This window comes from Stenella coeruleoalba (assembly GCF_951394435.1).
Source record: "Stenella coeruleoalba genome assembly, chromosome: 19".
NCBI classification, from domain to species: Eukaryota; Metazoa; Chordata; class Mammalia; order Artiodactyla; family Delphinidae; genus Stenella; species Stenella coeruleoalba.
Genome location: NC_137165.1, coordinates 20,180,040 through 20,191,446, shown reverse-complemented (window position 1 = coordinate 20,191,446; position 11,407 = coordinate 20,180,040). Strand labels below are relative to the sequence as shown.

At 56.6% G+C, this 11,407-nt stretch overlaps 2 protein-coding genes and 1 pseudogene across 3 annotated transcripts in view; 1 reads left to right on the top strand and 2 right to left on the bottom strand.

The window, feature by feature from the left end:
• LOC307178192 (uncharacterized protein) overlaps window positions 1-11,407 on the top strand; it is a 212,164-nt gene that overhangs the window by 101,310 nt on the left and 99,447 nt on the right.
• Window positions 327-3,864, bottom strand: LOC307177358 (fibroblast growth factor 11-like; annotated as a pseudogene). Its single transcript has 5 exons — window positions 3,669-3,864; window positions 1,900-2,010; window positions 1,591-1,694; window positions 771-969; window positions 327-505 (listed from the first exon to the last, which is right to left on the bottom strand). The product of its transcript is annotated as a fibroblast growth factor 11-like (transcript).
• Window positions 5,581-7,807, bottom strand: LOC307178193 (transmembrane protein 102-like). The gene is given in 4 exon segments (XM_079906041.1): window positions 5,581-6,436; window positions 6,438-6,527; window positions 6,531-7,312; window positions 7,414-7,807. Coding segments are annotated over 4 exon segments (1,542 nt in total). The 5' UTR covers window positions 7,628-7,807; the 3' UTR covers window positions 5,581-5,980.

Genomic DNA, 11,407 nt, shown 5'->3' with positions numbered 1-11,407 from the left:
AAACTGATCCTGAGCTGCAGTGGACCTATAAGTCTACGGCTTGGTAGTCATGAAAAGGGCAAAGGGCTCCAGGAACTGGCTGAGCCCGGGGTGGGGAAGATTTATGCCCTGGTTTTGTCAGTTTTGGAACACACGCGCCATCTCGGGAAAAGGCTTTGGAGGGTGTGAGCGTGGAAGGAAAGAAGTGATCAGCCAGGACCATTTTGAGACTTCCTCCTCTCTGACCCCTTTCCCAGGCCCAAGGATCTAAGGGTCTCAGCAGCCCCAGAAGTCATGGCCGGCCCCTAGGCTCCCTCAGGGTAGGGCACCTGGTGGGACGTGGCTGCTCAGGGCATGAGTGTGGCAGCAGGGGTGAGAGCAGGGCCAGAAGCAGGGCTGGGAGACAGGCTGTGGTGGTGGCTAGAGCAGGGAGCCTCCAGTCCGGGGACTACATGGCAGGGGGCAGGTTGACTGGAAGGGGAGGTCTCAGGGACACTGTGGAGAGAAGGCTCCTGGTACACAGCCACTGTGAAGGGGAGAGAGAGGAGCAGGAAGGAGAGTTAGGCACCAAGAGAGCTCTGAAAGGGCTCCCTTCCCCTACACTCCTCCTCTGGGAACGCACAGAAGGAGAGCTTCCCAAACCTCCAAAGGCCAAAGCCTTCCTGGCTTGACCTGTCATAGCATGTGTCCTCTTAAAACACTTATAGCCCTTAGCTGTGTGTCACTAAATGTCCATGTCAAGGTCAATACCATCCCATGTGTCCACCTCTTCCCTGGGGGTCCATACTCACCCTCCAGGAGCTTGGGCAAAAAGTGGGCGGCTGCCTTGGTCTTCTTGACTCGATTTCCCTTCATGACTCGGCCCTCCTTGTCCAGGCCCATGTACCATGCCTGGCCAGAACGACGCTGGTGATAGAGAGCAGAGGTGTACAGGACATAGTAATTCTCAAAGACGCACTCCTTAAAGCGACACTCAGCTGTGAAATGTGGCTGAGGAGACAAAGACCCAGAAAGGCACACACAGACAGAAACACAAAAGGACACATCACTGAACAGAAGGGAGCCCTGGGAAGAGCAAGGCAGGATATAATCCATATGTTTGAGACTGGCAGAGCCAACTTCTGAGTCCACACAGGAACTGGGAGAAAGGGAGGATGAGGAAGAGTCTGGTGGCCCCCCGAGGGCCGGGAACTAGACTTCTGGGGGCCTGGGATAAGAAGATAACTTCTCTCTGCTCTACTCCCAACCTCTCACCATCCAGGGCACCTGGAGGGAATTTCTGCTTGGAGGAGTTCCTGAATCCTTCCCCAGCATCCTGAATGACTCTGGGGAAGTGAGTAATAATGAGGTCTAGAGGAGGCTGGAGAAGACACAGGGGTCCTAAAAGGTTGAAAGAGTTGGACATTCAAAGAGCCTGGGGGTATTTAGGAGGCTATTGGAGGAGAAGGGATTGGAGGGAGGCTACAGGAGGTGCTTGGGAGCGGGCAGTGAGGACAGGGTGTCGGCAAGAGCTGGAGGGAGAGGAATCCCTGAGTTGCAAAATATCTGTAGCTGGGAAGGCTGTAGCTAGGGGAGTCCCCTGACTCCAGGCCACTCTGCCCCTTGTCTCACCGAGCTGTAGAGCAGCCCCTCAGCGTTCATGGCCACGTAGTTTCCCAAGTTGGCACTCTGGGTGGTGACTACACGGAGCTCCGCAGGGATCAGGTTGAAGTGGGCTGGGGGTGGAGAGAAGGGGTATCAGTACCCCAAGCCTCCAATCCCCATCTGAGCCCCCCCCCCAATTCTGGTCCCAGTTCTACTTTTTCGTTTGCGGGGTCAAAGGGCCAGACTGAAAACCACAGAACATGAAGCCACAATACGACTGTCATCTCCTATGCCTGTGCTCCCCATTCCCACCCAGCATCTGGATTCCCCTCTCACTGAAAGAGCTGGTGTCCTCTGGGGTGCCCTGGATGCTCCCATCGGGATTCACCTGGAGGTAGAAACCCTGGCGGCAGAACAGTTTGGTGACGATGCCTTTGAGCTGAGGCTCTGGAGAGAGAGACATTCATCTCAGAACATGACATCTCTGTTCCCAGAAACATTGCTACACTTGGCGGGATCAGAGGAGAGAAAAGAAAGGAGGATGGAAGGAAGGAAGAGGGTCCCAGGGCCCCAGCTTCCTGACCCTCTAAGCAAGCTCTCTCCCACCTCTCTTTGACTCCAGAGGAAGCTGGGGTGTGGGTCCCTTCTGCCTCCTCTAACCAGCTTTCAGTTTAATTGATTGAAATTTATTTAAAGGTTTAATTCCTACTCTACAGCTCAACCAGAATGGGGGGAGGGGAGAAGAAGGAAGAGGAAGGGGAGAGATATATGGAAACGCAGAGGACAAAGGGAGACAGGCAGAGCTGCTGAAGGGGCAGTGTGTTTGCGAATATGGGGGGCATTAAGGTGACCCCAGGGTAGGGGCGCCCCCTCAGGGGCGGGGGTGGGACTGGGCCTGACGCTGACTCAGCACCTGCTGCTGCAGCTGCTGCTCGCTTCGCGCGGGCCTCGCCTTGGCCCAGCGCCAGCCTGTCTGACACTGACCCATCTGTCTGTCTGTCTGTCTGTCTGTCAGTCTGCTGGCTCGCGGGGGCCCAGCCCTCCCTTAGGCTCAGGCTCTCCCCTTCAGCCAGGTAACCCGCCTGGGATGGAGGATATTCGGTACCAAACCAAGGAAATGGGGGAGGGGGCCAGGGAGCTGGTGAGGCTGGCTGACTCACGTGGGGGCTGGGTCCCACTCAAAGAGTGGGCTGCTGACCTACCACTGCGGAGGGCCGGCGGCGGGGGGAGGAGGACGCCAGCGGCGGGGTGGTGGGGGGTCTCCCCCTAAGGGAGCTGCGAGCGGACGGGAGCGAGGCCAGAGGGACTTCCCGCCTGTCGCACCGGGCCGGGGACCACAGGCTAACCTTCACAACTCTCTTTGCCTGGCGCTTGCGGCCGAGTTCCCGGTACCCCTTCGCAGATGGTACGACCCCCAGTCTCCGTGCGGGTATCCAGCCGTGTAGCGTGTCTGACTTCCTCGCGGCAGAGGGTCTCCTGAGCCCGTGGGGCCCGATTTCTGAGCCGTGTAGGCGGTCGTGGGGGAGTGCCCAGCTCCCTTCTTGAAGTGCAGGTCACGGGAGGAGGGCGCACAGAGGGACGGACTGGCGAGGTAGCTGCAAGGACACCCAGGGGAGTGCTGGGGAGATTGGTACCGAGCCAGGCAAGCTCGGCGAGGAGGACCGGATCGAAGGCTCCGAGGAGCGGGAGAAAGAGGACGGGGCTACCGGAGCCGCAGAAACCCTCGGGGTGACCCAGGCGTCTGGAACCCCCAGGCCCCTCCACTCGGTATTGAAAGAATCGCGAGAGACGGCACGTAGGCAGAGGATGGTGGGGGTGGGGGACTCCTGTGTTGGGAGGGGGGGCGAGCGGGAGCTTCCAGGCTTCGGGGCACCAGGCTTAGCCGCTCAAGCCTTCCCCTTGCCCTCGAAAGCGAGGAGACTCGGGGTTATGGGCGCGAGAGAAGGAAAACTGAGGCATCGTTTGGCCGAGAGTTTGTGGTCCAGGCCCACCTCCTTTCACTTTCGGGGAGTCCCCGTCAGTCGGGCCCCGCTCTTCCGAGTCCCTGGCCTCAACCTCCCAGGCGGAGAGACCCCTGGCCCGGAGACCCCTCCCTAGCCACTCACACGGGCAGTGGTCCGGTCGCGCGCGCCGACCCCCCCCGCACAGTCGCACCTTGGACAGCAGGATGAGGAGCTGCTTCTGGCAAAGGGACTTGGTGCCGTGGGGACACACCCGCAGCTGTGCCGACACGGGCCGGCTGTCCCCGGGCTCGTGGACCTCCCGTTTCTGCCGGATCAGGCTGCTGACCAGTGCCGCCATGGCACCCCGGGAGGAGACACCCCAAAACCGGCAGGCTCCCGGAGCGCGCTGGGCCCCCCCAGAGAAGCCCGCTAGCTCACCAGGACATGCTGTTGACTCTCCGGTCCGACTCGCCGCCTCACCCACGGGACCTGAGGATAAGCCCTAGACGACCCCCACCCCAGGCACCAGCTCCCACCCTTGGGCCTCGTGCTAGCTTCGCCAGACCCAGCAGCCTATGTACCTCTCAGTTGACCCCACCCTCGACCTTTGCCCCCCGCAGAAAACTCCCCCTTCTCTGATCTCCAGTGTCCCTGTCCCCCACTAACACTATCCCAAAGCCAAGACCCTCAAATTTTCCAGGATGTGGTTCCAATATCCCCAGGCACCTTTCCACCCTATTTCCGGGCCCTGCACTCCTGCCAAAGCCACTCTTGTAATTTTAAGGGTGTGGGTCCTTAGCTTTGGGGATATTAGCTCACCCCACCCCTGCTGGGGTGCTGCCAGTGTCTAGGAAGAACCCAACCTTGGTGTCTTTTCCTTTGCCACCCACTAAGTGAAGAATCCCCCACTTTTTTTCACTGAAATCCCCCCAAAACTATGCCTTGAAATATCCAGACTGTCGCCAATCAGCAAGAAGAGGTTCCCAGACCCTGTCTCTGAACGATACCGCTTTTTACCAAGTCACCCCCATTTCTAGTGGCACAGCATTCCAGCTGCTGAGCCCCTTTCCTCACCTTGTTACCATCCACTCCTTTTGAAGTCACCTCCAAATCCGCCCTTCCTAGTGGTTACAGCAGCTGGTTGTCTGGAGGGCCCCGTGTCACCTCGGAATAAGGAGCACAGGTTTTTGGCTTTTTTCTTTTTTTCTGGCAGCCCCTAATTTCCTCGGGGACAGCTGGTGCTGTTTAGATTCCACGCCCTCCAATCCAACCAGCCCCCCGAGAGAGGAGTGCACCCACGTTGTCACAAATGTGAACAGACCCGCTATAAGTCAGAGCGCATCAGAGCTTTCTGTGACAGGGCTTCCTTGTCCTCCCCGGGACTGCCTATAGCGCCCCCTCTTCCTTCCCTGACGCCCCTCAACCAGTCCTGTCTTGTCAAACCGGTGACAGCTTGCGCTGGCTCCAGTTGCATGTACCTCCCTCCGTGTACCCAGCAAGCGGAGCTTCCTCCCACGCCCGGCTAGACGTCCCGGACCCCAGGAAGGAGTGAGGGTGTTTCCGCAGAGTGCCCTGGTCTGGCGAAGTGAGCACTGGGCCTGGCGGCTGGACCAAACCGAGCGGCGGCAACGGCGGCAGCGGTAGCGGCTGTGGGAAGCTGAGGCGGCGGCGGCGACAGTGGCTTCCCCCTCCTCCGAGAGCCGGTCCGGGGGCGGGGCAGGGGGCGGAGACCCCGGGAAAGAGCGGGAGGTGAAGCTGGGCAGGCGGAAACCCGGGGATCCTTGGAGGCAGGGAGTGGCGACGGTCTTAGAGACAGGCTGAGCCGAGGCAAGGCCGCATATCTCGCATGACTCGGGATTCAGAGCAGGAGGGACAAGGAGGCGACTCCACTGAATGGAACTCTGGATGGGAGGAGAGGTTGGGCTTAGATAGATGGAATGGCAGATGCCCCGAGAATGGAGAAAGGGACCCTACTGCCCAGGATGGAGGACAGAACTGGATGAGGAAGGTGGCGGGAATAACTGAAGAGATAGCGGTGGTGGTGAGGTCTAGCCTGGGGTGAAATCCGGCCTCCTTAATGTCTCTGCTTTTGTGTGAGACAAATTGGTCAGTCCCTGGTCTCCATACCTTTCTCCTTTACACGTTTTTTCAGCAAATATATTACCCCCATCCCGATTGACTCCTAAGAGAAAAGACCATAAGAACTGGAGGGAGATGGATGCCAGAGGCTGCACCGGAGTGGGAGGGGTGCTGGCCACAGATTTGGAAAGTGGAGAGGCCAGAATGGAACGACCTGTGCCAGGGATGGGGCGGGAGGAGGGTGGGAGGAAGCGGAGGAAGCGGCGAGGAGGCCTTCTAGAACGGGCTCTTCAGGCCCAAAGCGCTCAGCCTGTCTCCCAGGTGAGGGGAGAGCAGTCCCCTCCACATCCCGCTGGCCAACAGAAGCACATTCCAGGTTAGTAGGAACAGCGTCTTTAATGGGCTCCGCCTCCCACGCCGGCTAAGCCACCCCCCTTGCCTGCAGCCTTGGCCTCTTCCACAGAGGGGTGCAGGGCGCAGGCAGGGTCCCTGCGAAGCAGGGCCAACGCCCCGAGCAGCGAAGCGGCGCCGTCTCCCGCACGGAGCTTTTGACCACTCAGAAAATAGTGGGGCAGAGTCCCGGCCTCGAGCACCCGGCACATCTCATCCAGCAGCCCAAGGCAGCAGGCGCCCGCATTCTCGGCTCGCGCCAGATAGAGCGCGGGCAGCCGCTCACACGCCCAGTAGAGCAACGTCCACAGGAGGTAGTGCGCCGCGACCCTCGTCCTGGCCACCAGAGGGCGCGGTAGCGCCTGGGCCGTCGCGTGCGCTTGCAGCAAGGGAATGGGTATGCGCATCTTGAGCGCCAGCTCTTGGCGGGCGAAGCAGAACTGCCAGCCAGAGTCGTCAGGCTCGCTCTGTGGTGCCGCCGCCGCCGCCGCCGCCGCCGCCGCCGCGCACCAGGTAGAAGGAAGACGACTCTGAGGCCAGCGGGCAGGCCCACTAGTGACTCCGAGCCCCCTGGGGACATCCGGTCACAGACACCACGGGGATCAAGTCGAAAATCAGGAGGCGGCGCCGGGGCCCGGGCATAACCAGGATGATGGTGGTGAGCCCCGCGTGGCAGGCTGCGTGGACCAAGCGCGGGGCACCCGGAACCGGAAACGGGGACTCAGCGACCGCAGCCAGCGAAACAAAGAACCAGGCAGCTACCTGGGCGAGGCACAATATGGGCCATGCCTCCGAAGCCTCCAACGGCTGTGGCACTGGGCTAACGTCGGTTGCTTTGGTGACGTCACCATTCGTTTTTTCCAGTGGTGAGGGAAAGTCAACATCGGTTACGTCTTGTTGAGGCAACCCTGGCACTGAAACATTACTAGGTGAGTTTTCCAAAGACTCGTGTGCCTCAGGCTCAGTGACGTGTAGCTGGTCCACGGAGATTTGTGGATCCTTGGGAGTTTCTTTGCTTCGGGCTGGGTGGATCGAATCACGTCCTCCTGGGACTGGGGGTCCTAGGCAATCCTGCCATGCCTCCCGGACCAAGGTTCCACGTAGCTGCTCTGGGAGGAAGAGCCATGTGTAACAGGATCCCACGTCTGGTTGCAGCTCCTGCCCATCTAGAGAAAGCACGGGCACCAGGAGTGTGAAGCTGGCGTCGTAGTGAGGTCCCCGAGCATAGGGACCTAGAGGCGCAGGCCCCAGATCCAGGGAACCCTCGCGAAGCCCACAACGAAGCAGCAGGAGCTCTGCCTGAGGAGGAAAGCGAGGGTCCCGGCGGTGAACGAGACCTAAGGAAAGAGAAGGGATCGTAATGTCGTGATCCAGAGCCGGGGCGGGGTGAGGCGGAGCTGAGAGCTGCAAGTTCCCGAAGGCTGGGAGGGTTACTTACCAAGCAAAGAGAAAACAAAGTCCTTGGCCTGGAAGAGATCTGGTCCTGGCTTGGGACCTTCACTCCAGCTCGCCTGCACACCCAGCTCCTGGATCAGCAGGGTTAGTTCTTGCAGCTGCGCCCCAGAGCAGAAGTCGATGTCCGTGAGCGGCCGGGCTGGTGCTGGGGGTGGTGGGCCCCACCAGGGAGCACTCCCCCAGACCGTGGAAGCCATATGGCTCTGTCGTTTGGGGGCTAGGAAATACACAGACGGGAGGAAGCCCAGACGGGCCGTACCTTTTGCTGCGGAAAACTGACCCCAGTTCTTTCCTCTTGCAGAGGCCAAGAGGGTTCCCAAGACACAGTCCGCCAATTGGTCTGCAGACGAAGGGCCCTAAATTTAGTCTTGAAAGAGAACAAATAGATACCTCTTCCGTCCTTGCCCTTTTCTCATATGCTGGTCCCTGCTCCCATGGAACGGTTCACCTGACTCAGCAGGTAGAAAGTAGCTGTTTGGCCCCTCCTAACGAATGCGATAGCCTCCTTTGCTGCACCTTGTCTATGTCCCCCTTACCTCTTTTTCAGAAGAGGCTAGTGGTTTGCAGCTTCTCTCTTAGGGTTAGCTACAAAGGTTGGGAAGAGAATGGATAGGAAGATTCCACAGGTAACTTCTTCCTGCTGCCTGTAAGGCCACGCCCTGAAATTATAACCGCGCCCCTTTCTGGAGACGGTCGGGGTGGTTCCCGACCAGCCCGGCCTCCAGTCAGAGTTCAGTCACTCCTTTCGCTCTGCAGAGATCTCGCGGCAATCCTGGGAGTTGTAGTTTGTCTTCAAGGCTACCAGGGCGTTGGGGCCACGCCCCCACATCCTTTCCTGTTCCGTTGAAGTAGTGCCTGATGGAAGTTGTAGTTTCTATGGAGGTAAGCTATTCTGTGTCTTTATGATAAACTATTCTGTGTCTTTATGATAAACTATTCTGTGTATTTACAAGGCCAGGTGAACCGCACAAACACTCCTTGGGGTTAGAACACAGGCCTAATAGGATGGATCTGAATAGCAAACTATACTGAGGGACATACACTAGGGCATGCGGAGAAATAAGGGACTCTATATCTCACTTGGGAGTAGAGGAGCCCTGGTCATTTAAATCTAGAAGGGTTCTTGCATGCAATTATAACTTCACTTTAGAGATGAGACCGCAAGGCAAGAAAGGTTGCACATGACTTGTCCAAGGTCAGAGCTCAGCCAGAGAGCTGTTGGAAATGGGCTCTCCAGCTGGGACATATCTCCTTGGAATCGGTGGTGGTAACGTTAGACAAGAACACACCGATAGTGTGCATGTAGTGACCCAGGGATGGACATCTGACTCAGGGAAGGGACATGTTAGTGTTGCCCACCTCAGACACACAAGTGGTGGCAGGGAAAACACTTTGGAATCTCGCAGCTTATCTGTGTATACAGAAGAGTTATCAGGACTGAAAATCAAGTCCAGAGGAAACACCAGCTGGGCTAGGGCAGGGCCATGAAAAATTATCAGTGGAAGGAAATGGCTTTCAGCGACCAGTGCTATCATGGACACAGCTTAAGTCCAGGATGAAACTAGGAGCCAGAATAATAGGACAGAAAGATAGGACACCAGAGACACACTCACAGATTAGACCAATGCACACTGGACCAGAAATTCTTACATGCCTTTTTCCCAGGGGTCTGTCTCCACAGTGAACTAGGCCTAAGTCCATGGGCAAGAAAATTAAGTGGAGACACCTCGAAAAATTTAGAGGCCTATGAAGGAGGGGACCCTCAGAATCCAGGGCTCAAGTTGGGGAGCCTAAAACACAAGGTTTCCTAGTCACTGACAAAGAGAGGTCTTCTCCCTCAGTAACCAAGAGCCCCAAACACAGCCCAGAACGGGGGAGGCAAGTTTCCATACATCTGGTCGTGACCCAAGAGACCAGATGAGGAAAGAAGCCTGGGCTCTTTCTCACAGTCTGGGGAAATCAGGCACTGGGTGTCCATCCCCACATCTTACCTCCTCCTCAGAGGATGGCTTCTGAGCCACCCTAAAAAGAGCTAAGTTCTCTGGGCTCTGGGGGAGCTTTAAGATGCTGGGGGTGGGTGACAGGGAGAGGAAAATTGCTCTAAACTCTAAAGCACTGCTCTCCAATAGCATTTTCCATGATGATGCAAATGTTCTAAATCTGTGCCGTCCAGTGCAGTGGCCGCTAGCTCCATGTGCCTACTGAGCCCTTAGAAGGTCATGGCACTGAGGAACAGAATTTTTTTTTTTTTTTTTTTTGGCCAAACCATGAAGCTTGTGGGGTCTGAGTTCCCTGACCAGGGATTGAACCCCAGCCACAGCAGTGAAAGCGCCAGGTCCCAACACCTGGACCACCAGGGAACAGAATTGGATGCCAGGGAAATTCCGTTCCCTGAGGAAGAGAATTTATAATTTATAACTTAATTTTTAACAGAATTAATTTTCCTTAATTTTAACTAATTTACATTCTAATAGGCATTTGGCTAGTGGCTACTGTAATTGACAATGCAGCTCTAGGGCCTTGGGGATAACGGATTTAGCTAGACAGCGATGGAGGGAAATCAGGGATAATTTATGTCCTCATCAGGCCCTGTGGGATGGGGCTGGGGTGGATGTCCTCAAGCAACCACAGAACTCTTCTCTTGTCTCTTTACTCCTCATGCATATCTGTCCCCTCTTTTTCTAAGTTGCTCATCACACACTGATATCCCCACTCCTTGATGGCCTCCGGTGAGTTGTTGGATGTCTCTCAGTGAAGGCACCTGGGAGACAGAGTTTCGCACTTGTCCCTGCCTGCTCTGAACTGTCTCTGGTGGGCGCCAAAGACCACATGCCCTAGCCTGGTGCCTGACCCAGGACAGTAGGGCTTCCAGCTGGTTTTGGGAGGCGTAGACATCGGGCAATAGTTCTGCAGGCTGGAGGAACTGTATCCATTGGGTGGTACACCCAGTCTTGGCTGCCTGCTCGCCGGGTGGATGATTGCAGCTCAATCAGTACAGGTACCTCTGAGAAGGTCTGCAGGTCATTGTAGGCCACCTGAGCCTTGGGAGAGCAGGAGTTCTGACTGGGTGGGACAGAAGTCCATGGTGTGTGCTGCCCAGCACCCTCCTTTCGAGGAACTGCCTCAGATATAAATGACTTTCGGGTCTGATGTGGGCCCAAAACTTGGACAGAGTCAGTTCCAGATGGTTCTTGTGGAGGCCAGGGTTTGGGATAAGGCATGAGTTGTTATGGAGGCCTGATCTCTTGGATAAGCCAGAGTCTTGAGTAAGAGCTGGACCCTTATGGGGGCCAGCATCGCGATTAATTCCCGAGTACTTGTGGAAGTTAGGGTCATGGGTATGTTCTGAGCTCCTGTAATTTCCAGCATCTTGGGTAAGGCCACATCTCCTTTTGACTTCAGTGGCTTGGGTAAAGCCTGGATACTTACGGAGGTCAGAATCTTGAGTAAGGCCTTGGCTCCTGCAGACTCCAGAATCTTGGGTAAGACCTGGATTCTTGTAGTCTCCTGAGTCTCAGGTAAGGCTTGAGCCCTTATGGAGGCGAGGGGTTTCCACAAGGCCTGGTCTCTTCAGATTCCTGGCAAAGGCGTGAGCTCTTGTTGACTCCAGAGTCTTGGGCAAGGTGTGGACGCTTCTCTGGCCCAGAATCTTGGGTAAAGTCTGGACTCCTAGACACTCCTGAATCTTGGGCATTACCTGTACTCTTGTCACATCCAGAATGTTGAGAAGGGTGTGGGCTATTATGGAAGCCAGTTTTTTGGGAGAGCTCTTGACTTTTATACAGTACAGTCTCTTGCTTTCGTTCTAGATTCCTAAAGACTCCAGAATCATGCATAAAGCCTGAGCTCCCCTGAATGTCAGAAGTTTGGAGAAATGCTGTGTTCTTGTGGAGACCAGAGGGCTGGGTGAGATATGGGCGTTTAAAGAAACGTCTATCTCGAGTAGAACCTAAGCTCTTCTGGGTGCTAGAATCTTG